Genomic DNA, 13,375 nt, shown 5'->3' with positions numbered 1-13,375 from the left:
CTAGAAATACAAAGGCTGTGAAGGTGGCCATGAAAACGCTTGACCATTGTGTGGGATTTTATACGTGCGTACTGTGGGCTGAGCGTGAGAAACCGAACGCGACGCTGCCGTAAACAAAAAAAGTGCCACGACGCCCGATGTTGCGTTTATAAGTCCAAGAAAACGGGAAAAAAGGAAATAAAGAGAAATCCCGGTGAAATGAAAGTGGTTTGCAGATACAGTTTTTAATGTATCACAACAATGAGCAACAAACATACTTGATGAACTATTTCCAGAAGTTGTTCAAATACCATCTACAATAAACGTCATTTCAACTATGACAACAGGTCTGTGACAAAATAAAAAAAAAAAAAAAAAAAAAAGGTTTCAAAACCATGTTATTACCGTGATACGGTACAGTTGAGACCTCAAACAGTACAGTAACAAAACCTAATGCGACTACTCTCTATATATAAAACATCAATAACATTTTTGGTTTAGTTTATTTAAAGTTTTAGCCATAGGGGCTTCTTCTTATTAAAACCTCAGGGTGCATTTCCTATGTAACCCAGATGTTGAAGAGTACATATTGTGTAGGATATGATTGCGCCGTGAAAATCCCTTTTTGACATCCAGAAGAACAACTCCAATTTCAACCTTTTGAAGGCTGTCCCCATAAACATGACACAATCCATCCATTTTTTTTTTTTTTTAAAAAGTTCTTTTTTTTTTTTTTTTTCTTTTTGGCTGCTGTGCAGTTGCAATTACTATGTACAGTTATATTGTTGGACCATCCTTTTTGTTGGTTTGTTAGCTTTTACCAGTCCTTAGCGTGGGAAGCGTCCTGTCGAGTGCGGGCATCGTAGCGCGTGATGCCAGCGGACAGTTCAGTCTTTCAATGCTGAGCCACAAAGTGGGGAAAGGCAAAAAGCCAGAGTTGAGAAAGCCTTTGGAATTAGGACAGTCGCTTATGTTTGTACAATGGCAGAATTGCACCTTGGGAGGCCAGGATGTCTCTTATGAAACACAATCGAAAAGTGTCTTCAGAATTAAAGTAAATGTTAAAATACTAAAAATTCAAATAAGAACATTTAAAAAGCTCACACGGAAAAGTTAAAAAATGACATTTATGTTTTAAACTTTCAACAAATAAAAAAAAACCAAAAAAACCTGTACAATAACAAAACATAGGAGGAAATGTTACTTGATTTCATCGTTTGAAACAATAACTAAGCATGATTTGATTTAACCTGTCAAACAGTTGCATTACATGCTACTTGCTCATCTCAGAATAGGAAATACCAAAAGCAATACATTTTTGCATTTCTTCATATTAATAAATTTGTACCATGCACAGCCAACTACGAATATGTACAACAGCTTAGCTTTCTTTGTTCACAAGCCTTTTTCTTTCATACAAATAGCCTTCTGTTACTTTGGAATGAATCACATTGGTTCAATTACCAAACTAGAAAGTGATTCTTAAAAAAAAGAAAATTGAACACCCTTTGACAGCTTTCACATTCTTAGTTCCACAGCAAAAAAAAAAAAAAAGAAAAAGAACAAAAACCCACATACAAAAAGCAAAGCAAAGCAACTCATGGATCAGTATTTTGACTGGAAAATGTTGAGAGAATTATGGCAAGCAAAAAATAAAATAAAATAAAATAAAAAAAAGACTAGCAGCAAATTTTGTAAGGTAATACTTTGTAATGTTGAAATCACTAAATGTGGAAAACCCAAATATTGACTTGAATTGTAGATCAACAGAAGTGCCCAAAGAATTGATGGGAGGACAATGACCTATGCACTAGCGCAGTGTATAGGTGTAACACTGTTGTCAGTCCTACAAGCACATGAAAATGTTTCAATATACAAAAACAAATGCTGTTGTCCCCTTTTTAAAGCAGCATATTTGCAAACATAGCAAATATTCATACCGTTTTTTTTTTGTTTTTTTTTGTGTTTTTTTTTGTTTGTTTTTTTTTAACCGTGACCAACTTGTACCTTTACAGTTTCAAGTATACAGTACTACTTTCATGGATGTTAAATAGGTCTCTAGATTGTTAGGTTATCAATCCTGTAACAAATATGGACCAATATGCTGCTGCAACAGACACAAATAATAATTAAAACAAAACACATACGTACGTACAAACAGAAAAAAATCTATTAAATTAACGAATGGCCTACCCAAATAATATTAAAAAGACAAAATAAGTGCACTATAGTCCAGACACAAGCAGGTACCGTAACAGTACAGCAATTCACAAATGAAACATGTTATATTCACATAATCCTCAACAGTCTATCAAAACTAGAGTTATTACCTCTTCAGAAAAGGGCGTGAACAGAGGTAAAGTGAGAAGGTAAGAGTTGGCACAGATTAGTATATTCTACAAGAAAAAAAGGGGGCGGGAAATAGATACAGCTTGTTGTAATACAAACTGGCAAACACAGGGGCATCATACACATTAACTTCACCATTCTAAATTCCCTCAGTGGCAAAACCATACTGTCTATGCAGGGCAAAAACTAAAAGGATATGCACATCGTCCATTGTAACAGTTATATTGTCTCTTGGTACTCTATACACATCAAGGAAATGCGTCTGATAAAGCTTGACATGTTTTGGTTATAAGCCAAGTGTACCCAGGCTTGTTGCTGCTTTAACAAATGAGAAATGTTATGTTCTGACCTGAGAATTTAAAGCTACTGAATTACACCTATCTAAACTAAGAGAGATTCTCTTTGAGGGTTTTGGATCGTCATCCCATACAGTACATGCTAGCATTTGGAAAACAATCCAGCTGAGGTGCAATTTGCTATCGTGAGAGTTTTTGGCTTGAAACAAGCCCCCCAAGGGAGCCTGTGGGATTTTTTTCCTACTCCATGTTTTTTTGTATACAATATAAGCTCAGTCAAGCATCTGCAACAGTTCTGTCCATAACAAAAATCAATCAATATCTTGCCAGCATATCAATATGGGAAAAACAATCCTGAGTCAATCATTTGGTACTGTAATTTTTTGGGTTAAGAGAAACTTTGGAACTGCAGTTTAAAAAGTCTTATTTTTTTCTATAAGCAAGGGATCCTTTTTTCCACTCCTACACACTGAACATATCCATTCTGATACTACTGAAGCTCGCGTCTAGGCCAGAGGCGGGCTTAGCCTTGACCTCCAACGCGTTATCTAAGTCATCCAGCTTCTGGCTTAGCTCATTGTCAGACTCATCTGAACAACTCTCGGTGGGTAGTGAGGTTGGAACCCCTGAGGTGCTGCAGGAAGTTGAGGTAACCGTTGAAGGTGAGGAGAGTGGGGGGGGAGGAGAGGCAGACGGGGAGGAAGAGGAAGCAGCTTTCCGGGCTGTGGTGGCCTGGAACAGGACATTTGGCCAGGACTTCATGGACAAGCGAGAGAGATGAGGAAAGGTGTTATTAGAAGAAGCTGCAGACTGCGAGGTAGATGTGGTGTTAGGAGTAGGGGAGCAGACAGAGTGAGGTAATAATCTAGTATGCTCTTTGGCATTTCTCATTGCTTGTTTGATTGTTTTCTCTTTGTGCAAGCTCGACTGAAGGTGTTGGCCAAGTGCTTCATTCCCATTAACAACCACATTGCAGGCGACACAGGTGTATTTGCTCACTGCCTTTCGAAGCACTGTCTCTTGCGGGTCAGTAAAAGGATGTCCAAAGTAGCAGAAGGACTTCTGATGACGCACCACTGAATCTTCGTCAGCAAAAATCATCTGGCACTTTCTGCATATAAACTCATGCTTCACAGACGGTATAATAAAAGCATCTGGGAAATCTGTAGTACTTTTGGTATCTGTTTTCGGTTCTTCTTTTGTGCTTTCTGTTGAAGCGCCTTTGTTGGTGTCATCCTTAGTTTCCATAGCTTCTTTTGGTTTGAAGGAGCTGGTGGCGGTGGTGCTCTGCACACTCTGGGATGTCTTCACAGGGGTTGGTTTCTGCTGCTGCTGTTGTCGCTTGTGTTGTTGCTCAAGCTGCTTCTGCTGCTGCTGTTGTTGCTTCTGTAATGAATCCTGGAGGGACTGTTGGTACTGCTGGTACTGCTGCAGGAGAGCCGAGGGGGACAGACCAGCAGCCATGGCAGCTTGCGGGATGGCGGCCGGGCCATAAGGAAACAGGTTCTCCATCCCACACAATGGTGGGAAGTAGCCTCCGGTTTGGACCCCTCGTGGCAGCTGAGGTGAGAAGCAGTTGGGGAACCCAGGAAGGAAGTAGGGCAGGAACTGGCCCCCCAAAAATGAGCTGGGGTCACCAGCGCAAAGGGCATTCTGAAGTGCCTGCAGCTGAGCAGCATCCAACAAGGCCTCACTTCCTGGTTTCCCGGGAGCTGGAGATGGTTTCTCCCTTTTCCTTGCCACGCTGGGGGTCTCTGGGCGCAAGTCGCTTTCGTTTTCTCGTTCCTTGACGCTCATTTGAGGCGGCCTATCCACTGGTTTCTTGCTGCTGTCTCTCTCTCTCTGTTTACCTTGCTGCTCTGTGTGATTAACTGCTGCCAGGGGTGTGGAGGGAACAGGAGGAGGAGGAGGTGGTGGAGGAGGAGGAGTCTGCAGAAGAGTCTTGGTTGGGGTAGTGCTGAGAGACATGGCAGGAGAGGGGGTGGCTGGTGTAGGGAACCCAAGCATGCCAGCACCGGGAGACGCTAAAGCTGAAATACAGTGGTATATAAATATGGAGATATTCAATATTCAAATATTCAATCCCAAATCACTATGGAAATTTGTTTGCATGACAAGATGGTGATGTTTCATTTGTGATTTACTGACCCTTAACCCCATTTTCTCTTTTTAGATTTTGTTATGGATCAAAACTGTCACATGCGCTTTATGGTAATTTTACTTGGCCAGTATGAGAATAAAAATATACCAAACCTACAATAAGGGGAAAAAAAACAAACAGAGACAGAAACATTGTCGTAAACTGCTGAATCATCAGTTAGCAACCCAACTGTAAGGATACTAAATTTATGCATGCGCTAAATCTGTCAACACAACCCAACATTGTTTACAGTAAAAAATATGACTATTCTCACGAAGATCACTGTGACATGGAATGGACAGTAGTAGAGTAGAATAAAATAATCTTTGTTTTGTGCATTTTAAAGCTCAGTTTATAAAGCCACCACTCATATATACTGTTTGTCATACTAACTCACCAGGTGTGTTGGGTGGGAAAACGGGAAGTGATGATGGCCCATTGACCCCAGGAAGGAGGACTGGTGGTAGGCCAGAAATTCCTGGGTAGCCTGTTGGCAGGCTGAGACCATGAAGTGCATTACTGTTGTCCACTGCAGTATGCTGCTGGGCAGGCAAACTGAGTCCTTCGCCAGCCTTTTTCATGCGGTCCAGCTCTTGCTGGGCCATCAGCTGACGGACAGTGGTCGGTGCTAGGTAGTCCTTTTCTCTGTCCACCTGGTTCCCCAGGGTTTCTTGCACTTTGGCAATGTGCTGTTTGGAGAAAATATGGTCACGGACAGACATCCGGGCAGTGTACTTAACACCGCACAGAGTACACTCGGGCCTAGGCCCTTCTGGGGACCCTTGACTTATCATAAATGGCTTTCCAATGTTTATTTTGAACTTCTTTTCTTTAGCTCGGGCATTTTGGAACCACACCTGGACTACACGCTTGGGAAGTCCAATCTCATTGCCCAGCATCTCACACTCTTGCATTGTTGGAGTGCGGTAGTCACTGAAACATGCCTTTAGGACCTTCAATTGCAGGTTACTCATCTGAGTCCTGAAACGCTTGTGGCCTGGCCTATCGCCACTAATGCTTCCTTTTCCAGACTTGAAGGGGTTACCCCCTCCAAATGGACTAGGGGAGCTGGGATCAGCTAAGCTTGATGATTCACTCCTATCATTACTTTCATCTAAGTCATCATCTCTAGAGCTGAAATAAACATCATACTCCTTCCCAGAGAAGCTAAGGGAAGGGCTCACCATGCTGAACTGGAACCTGTCATCCCCCCCATCAGAAATAAGGGCGTGGTAGCTTTTGTTGTCACACAGCTTGTCTCCGCCATTGGCTGTGAGGCTCTCAACCTCATTGTTGTTGCCCTCATCTCCAGTCGTGGCATCACTTATGGCAGTGTTGATCGATGATGTCTCATCAAAGTCCATCTTGTTGAGGTCATAAGATAAGACCTCTGCAGAGTTCATATTAGGCCCGTCGGTTTCATCACAATTTTCTGCTTTTAAGGATGAAGGGCTCAAGAAGTTTTTTAACTGTGTCTCAGATGGTTTAACAGGAGTTGAGGATGCAGCTGGCAGCTCATACTCATTTGGCTCTGTCTTAGTAGGCAGCTGTGGAAACTCAAGGAAATTGTACTTATTTGGACTTTCTCCTCTTTCATTGTCTTGATTCATCACAGGGCTTGGGGGCAAACTGAAGCCTGCCTGTTTAGCCTCATGCCAGTGTCTAGACCGTATGTGGCTATCAAGAGCTGATTTAGCCTTAAATAGTGCTCGGCAAAAGGGACATTTCTTGTGGGACTGTGAGGGCCCTATAGCTCTGAACTGTCCCTTTCTCTCTCTTGCACGAGTGTTCTGGAACCACACTTGCACAACTCTCTTTTTCAGGCCCACCTCTCTTGCAATGTGGTCTAGCATTTTGCGTGTTGGGTTAGAATCAAGCAGGTATTTGTCATAAAGAATCTCCAGTTGTTCAGGTGTTATGGTGGTTCTCAAGCGTTTGTCTCTGTGTTGTTCTTCACTACTGTTTCCACCATCTTTATCATTTGGATTATCCTCTTTCTCATCTAGTTTCCTTTTCATTGCCCCCGAGCCTGATGCAGAGCCTGGACCAGAGTTGCTTTGAGAGGGCATTTGAGAGAGCCCTCCGGATAACAGCTGGCTTGCCATGAGGGGATTATTGGGGTCAAATATCATATATGGCATATCAAGGGGTCTTTCCAGAAACTGAGAGTGAAGGAATTGATTTTGAGCAGCCAGGAAATGCATATGCTGGTGCTCTTGCCACAATTCTACAGTGGGGAAAGCAATCTTACACTGATCACATTGGTACTGAAGCATCTGGGGAGGGAGGCTATTGGTGAGTGAGGAGAGGGCCAGTGAAAGGGGGCTTGAGGGTACTGCAGCTGATTGTGGTTGGGAATGGGGCCTTGACATCTGTGGCTGGGGAGGTTTCTGCGGTGGTGGCTGAGGGGTAGAGGCCTTGGATGGTCTTGGGTCCGGCAGTGCCTTAATCACAGGTGAGGGTGCAGTCTCAGTCTGTTTAGGTTTTGTCTCAGGTGGTATCTCAGGCTTGGGGGAGGTCTTTCCCACGGTAGGGCGGGGAGAAGGCATCAGAGGGGAGTTTGAACCAGAGTTTGTAGTAGTTGCCTGGAGCTGCTTGGGTGGCTCTGGGGTAGCTTGGGTTGTCTTTGCTGGCCTCTGTTCTCCAGAATCAATATACTCCTCAGATTGGTTGTCCTCATTTCCTTCCTCATCCTCATCCTTATAACACAGCTTTTTCTGGTGGGTAATCAGGTCGAAGATACGTGGGAACACAATGTTGCACTTTTTACACTGGTACTGCATGTTGCTGGTTCGGATGTAACGCTCATTTGTCAGCTCTTTCTTCTCATTGTCTTTAGAATCTGCCTGGTTCTCATAGCTCTTGCGAGCTTTCTGGCGGGCATTTTGAAACCACACCACAATAACACGAGTGGGGAGATTGAGTACAGTAGACAGCTGCTCAATCTCATCATCCTTTGGGTAGGCGTTGGTGTCAAAGAAATCTTGAAGTACTCTCAATTGGTAATCAGTGAATCTGGTCCTAGAAGACCTCTTGTTCATGGTTGCGTCAGATCTGTAGTATTCCAGCGCATTGAGCTGTGGTTCAATTCGTATGTCTTCCAAGGTAGTCATGGGGGGGATACTGAAGTTGTAAGGAGAGTCTTTGCTTCGCTGCCTTTCTTTGAAGAGGGTGTTACGAAACCAATGCTTGATAACTTTCTGGGGCAGGCCAGACTTCTCTGACATTTCCTGAATCTGTTCCTCATTGGGGGAGTTGTTAATGTCAAAATGGGCACGGAGGATTTTCAACTGGTCATCAGTGATACGTGTCCTTGGTCGTTTGAACTGGGACTGGCGGAGGAAGTTTGGATCGAGGCCCAGCTGCTGCTGGCAAAGCTGTGTGAGGTCTGTTGTCAGAGAGTCCATGGTAGGCAGCTGGAGGGTAAGCTGTGGGGGAAGGCCTGGGTGTTGGACAGATTGCATCATTAAAGGGGAGAAAAGTGGCAAATCCAGGGGGGCAGGAAGCTGTACCTGTTGGGATGCAGGGGGAGCAGGAGGCGGTGGAGGGGGGGGTGCAGGCTGGGGTGCCGACACCTGGTGAGAAGGCTGGAGAGGATTCTGGTGTTGAGAAGGAACAGGTGATGGGGCTTGGGTTTGTGCTTTGGTCATTGACATGACAGGAGGCTGGGAAGATGTTACTGGGGCAGGAGCTGGAGGTGGAGGGGGAGGGGGTGGTGGTGGTGGTGGAGTCTCAGGTGAAGCTGGGTTAATGGGGTAAAGTTTGTCATAGGCCTCTCTGTACTGTTGGGCAAACTTCTCCAGCTCAACATAAGGGAAAAATTGGCTGTGTACATGCTCCTGGTGGCTTTTTAGTATAAGCATGTTGGAAAAGAGCTTTCCGCACATTCCACACTCAAGCTTATCAGTGTTTATCTCCACTTGTTCAATCCCATCTTTGTTCTTTTTCTGATTTTTCTGTCTGTTCTCATTGTACTGAATAACCAGTTCAAATCCAAAGTTCTCTAATAGGGCCTTGGCTGCATTTCCCCTCGCTCCAGATACAATACGCGGAGGTGGAATCAATGGCTCGGAGAACTTTGCTTTTTTGGAATCTTTGTCTTTTGATCCATCATTGACTGCATCACCTCCATTCTCACTTTTTGCACTATTATCTCGTTTATCTAGGTGGTCTTCTGCCTCCCTAAAATGAATCTCAGAAACGGACACAGTGCTGGGCTCAACTTTGGGTTTGTGGTTCTGCAGTTGATGATTTTTATGTTGCTGAAGCTGTGAGTGCTGCTGTTGTTGATGCTGCTGCTGCTGCTGTTGCTGCTGCTGCTGCTGCTGCTGCTGAGCTTGTTGCTGAGCCTGCTGCAACTGGTGCTGCTGCTGCATCTGCTGCTTCAAGTCCTCTAGAAAAGATCCAGTGAGGCCAGGCATTCCAAAAGCAGCTGCTGAGTGCAAGGCCAACTCTGGGCTGAGGTTGAACTCAGCCCCTGGGATGTAGAAGGGGAAGAGGAACTGGGGCTGTTGGAACTGCAACAGTGCCTCTGGAGTCATAGGAAAGTGGGGGAAGAAAGCTGGGTTAAGGAACTGAGGCTGGAAGAAAGCAGCCTGCTGCTGGAGCTCATGTTGAAGCTGCATCTGTAATTGGGCCGGCGACTGCGCTGCCTGGTGGCTGCTTGCCTGAGCCGAAATATGATCAGTAGTCGTGCTTTGTTTTGTATTGTTACTGCTGCTAGATTCTTTGGCTTCCACAGTGTTTTCTTTGTTAGCAGAGGGTGTTCCACTTCTAGCAGTGTCTTGGTTGTTGCTGTTCCCTTGTGCAGATGGGGCTGGGCTCTTTGCTGGCACTGGACCACTAGTTCCGGACATACTGCTGCTGCTTGTTTCACTTTTGGCTGTTCTGGCTTTGGTCTGATGTAGCACGGACCTCATGTGAATCTCAAGTGTCGAGCTTTGGCTGTAGGCAACATTGCAAATATTGCATTTGAATGGTTTGTTGTCAATGCTGTTTCCTGTCTCTTGTGGTACAGGGCTTGAGGCTTCTTGGAGGACCTTTTTTAGCTTGTGCAGGTGGGAAACTGAGTTATAGTGTACAAGGAGGATATTCTTTTGGGTAAAAGACTCTTTGCACACTGTGCACTTGTAGGGACGGGATGGATCTAGAAATTTCTCCATGGTAAAGTTAGGCCCTTTTCTGAAGGGTAAGGTCCGTTTTGGTTCTGCTCCCATATCGTCAAGCAAGGAGCTGCTGTCACTTCCTGTAGGACTGGGCTTCTCCTCCTGGTCCAATTCATCATCTTTGTCCAAGTCATGTTCAAAGGCCTGAGCTTCCTCCAAGGCCCTAGCTTCACTCTCAGTAATGTCTCCATTCAGTGGCAAGCTCCCTATGAGTTGCTGCACCTCAGCCTCACTCAGTTCGGGGTGTCCATTCTCCAAGTGCTTCCTGAGGGCCAGGAATGTCCTAAAGCTGCGTTGGCAAAGGCTACACATCGTGGCTGCTCTGATGGCATGGTATTGGGAATGTATCTGAAGCTTCTGCATGGTCTTGAAGGCCAGGCTACAGTGGTTGCAGCGATATTTATAGACATGCCGATCAGAGACTGAGAGCTGTTGTTGTTGTTGCTGGAGCCTTTGGAGCTCGGTCAGATGGTCCTGTAGGGTGTCTGGGGACTTGCTGTCATGCCCCAGCCCAGTGGCCCTCTTCCAGTCTGGAGCCTCTGAGGCCTCCTTCGGGGGCTTTAGCTCTTCACCCCGAAGGCTCAAATCATTCTTGTCTAGGGTGTTTGGTTCATCCTTTGAGCTGTTTCCTAAAAAAGTATTACAGAAAAAAAACATCAATATTAGTACATGTAAGTAATGTAAGTAGGTGAAGTATAGGAACTTGAAGAAAAACATTGTCAGGTTGAAACGCTCTGTCTGCGTTTTCATCCATTAAATAGCAAATTGGATTTGTTATTGAAAAAAGTTTGAGATTGAATAAATATGAAATGAAACTAGATACTGTAGTGGAAATGTGGGATCTAGTAGATTCAATAAAACATTACACAAATCAATGACATAGTACAAATAATACATTGTGCTTACCATGAAACTTTCCAGGCCCATCGGGAATAGTAGAAGGAGAATCCATCAAAGATAGGGCTTTGTCTTGCCCAGGAGAAGAATGCATTATATTATTTGGTGTCATCGTATCAGGTCCAACAACCTAGCAAGGAGAAATAAATGCTCAGTTAACAATGACACTTCTTAAATATTGAAGCATATTACACCAAGAGCCTGCCATAAGAGTAATTTAAGCAAGCCCATTTTGAAGATAAGAATGAACTTTTCTCATGGTAGGATATTTGGTATCGATATAGATATGGGGAGACAACATTTTTCCTTAAATGTTTCCACTTACAGTCATTATCAGTTTTTCTACGCAGTCGGGAGCCACACTGTGGAGGTGGGTGAGATGTAGCTGCAGATGGATCTTGTTGCTCAGGACGTCCTGGCACAGCGGGCAGCGGATCACCGGCTGCATGGAATGCTGAGACATCACATGGAGCTGCATGCGGTTTGCGTCTTTGCTGCTAAAATTGCAGTATGGACACTGCTGGACCTGGAATCAGGAGATAGAGATAAGTCAGGGAACAGATGAGTTGAACTCTTTGCATAAGTTGTACTGTTGTACTCGTTTTTTTTTCCATTATTCTTTCATTAATGTACTGTAGCGCCATAGCTGCCTGTGTACCATACTTCTCCTCAAAGAAAAAGCTAGACATCATATTAATGTGATATCCCCTTACTTTAATGCACAAAATGTTGATAAACCTTGTTTCATGTAATTCACTTAAGTCTCTCAACTCATGCAATTTTATGAGCAAAAAAAAACATGATTGGCCGAAATTCCTAATCAGGAAATTACAGATGACAAAGGTGTGCACCCTCCTAAGCTACGCCTTGCCCTCATTACAGGGAGTACCCTCAACATAGCCGTCTCCTCACCACCTGTCTTAATAGAATCCATTTCTGAAATGACTACGTCCTCTCTCCTCGCAGGGCCCAGAACTAGACGAGCTAATACTTCATAATCTAATTTAAAAACACGTATAATTTAAAGAGATGCAAGCGGGAGGGGTCTGCTTGGGGTTGGGGAGGTGGCATACGACTAGTGCAGGTATTCCGCTTAAGAGCACAAAGACTGGGCTGCAGCACTTGATGCTAAAGAGTTCTGTCAGGGAGACAATATGTGCCTGCTTTTAACTCTTTGCTGGATTGCTGGCGCCAGCAAAATGCTAAATGCTTGGCTTCCCAGTCCACTACCTGTTGTTGATTAGCCTCCATGGCGGCTAAGGCCTGAAGGTGAGGGGAAAGCTACCTGGGTATGCCGATGAGGTACTGGACTAGAACTACAGCTAGCTGCAGTTTGCATTCACCTGTTCACTGGCAGAGGTCTTCCCCTCATTGGACTTGGACCTTTTGGGTGGGCTGTCAATCTGTCGATCCGGCAGCAGGGAGCGTTTGGCCATGGCGTTGGGTCCAGACACCTCCTTAGGCGTGGCGTTCACTCCTAGATGGAGATGGACAGAGGAAAAGAGGTTTCAATATTCCTGCATGATAATACTATTATTCATATACACTTTGTAGCCTGTATGCATGCATGCAGACTGATATTTGTAAAGCAAAAGGTATTGTCACAGTATCTCACGGCAATATTAAACAATATAAAATGGGCATATTTAAGAATGCACTTTATTGAACTTAATGATGTTTCGTTGGTGAGATTAATGCCATCATCTAAAATGGACAATTCTCAGAGACAGCACGTCATAACTAATGGCAAGTAAGTCTACCAAATTAATATTAAGTGGGTCTGAGAAATGATTTGACACCCAGACACCACGGGCATGGATGTGAGCTGCAGCCTGTATTATTCACATTTATACACACATGCAAACCATACGCAGCTTTTTTTCTCTGCCCCGAGGACATGTGAAATGTAGAAAACTCGAGGAGACTCATTATCACAGCAAGACATACATTAAATGTTATGGTAATATTATACACTTCATTAGTTCATATACATTTCCCCAGCCGCCTAAACAACTTCTGTGTCTGCACAGGATGCTAAATTTCCATGGCTTGGTCACGGCTGGTGGTACAGTAGCAGCTGCGCCTGTGTGTGTGTGCATATGTGTGTGCGTATGTGTGTGCATGTGTGTGCGTGTGCGTGTGCGTGTGCGTGTGTGTGTGTGTGTGTGTGTGTGTGTGTGTGTGTGTGTGTGCGTGTGCATGCGTGCGTGAGTGTGTGACGTGAACAGCAGGGCTCAATGCGGAGAGATCAGCCTCTGGTTGTATTTAGTAAATGCTGCAGCCGCTGATAAATCTTTCATTAGCCTCATCCGAAGATACAGGCCGTGCAGGCCCGGCTATGGTCTGCCACTGCAATTTACCCACCCGGCGCAACACAAAGACACAGCAACAGCAGCTCCCTCCCTCCCTTCCTCCCTCTCTCTCCCTCTCTCTCTCTCTCTCTCCCTGTCTCTCTCTCTCCTCTGTCTCCCTCTTCCACTTCCTCTCTCACCCCCCCCCCCCCCCCCACCACCACCACCACCACCACCACCACCCCTCATCTGGTCACT

The 13,375-nt window shown here is 44.7% G+C and overlaps 1 protein-coding gene across 1 annotated transcript in view; it reads right to left on the bottom strand.

Annotated features, from left to right (window-relative positions):
• Nucleotides 1-205: 205 nt before the first annotated feature.
• Nucleotides 206-13,375, bottom strand: part of zfhx4 (zinc finger homeobox 4) — a gene marked incomplete at its 5' end in the record, with an annotated part of 69,098 nt that continues 55,928 nt past the window's right edge. Inside the window, 5 exons of the mRNA XM_080020713.1 lie at nucleotides 206-4,654; nucleotides 5,162-10,558; nucleotides 10,836-10,956; nucleotides 11,152-11,352; nucleotides 12,170-12,303. Coding sequence (XP_079876839.1) covers nucleotides 3,087-4,654; nucleotides 5,162-10,558; nucleotides 10,836-10,956; nucleotides 11,152-11,352; nucleotides 12,170-12,303 — 7,421 coding nt within the window. The 3' untranslated portion in view covers nucleotides 206-3,086. The remainder of the gene's footprint in view (nucleotides 4,655-5,161; nucleotides 10,559-10,835; nucleotides 10,957-11,151; nucleotides 11,353-12,169; nucleotides 12,304-13,375) is intronic.

This window comes from Zeus faber (genome assembly GCF_960531495.2).
Source record: "Zeus faber genome assembly, chromosome: 19".
Classification (NCBI taxonomy): domain Eukaryota; kingdom Metazoa; phylum Chordata; class Actinopteri; order Zeiformes; family Zeidae; genus Zeus; species Zeus faber.
This window is presented reverse-complemented; position numbering and strand designations above follow the sequence as displayed.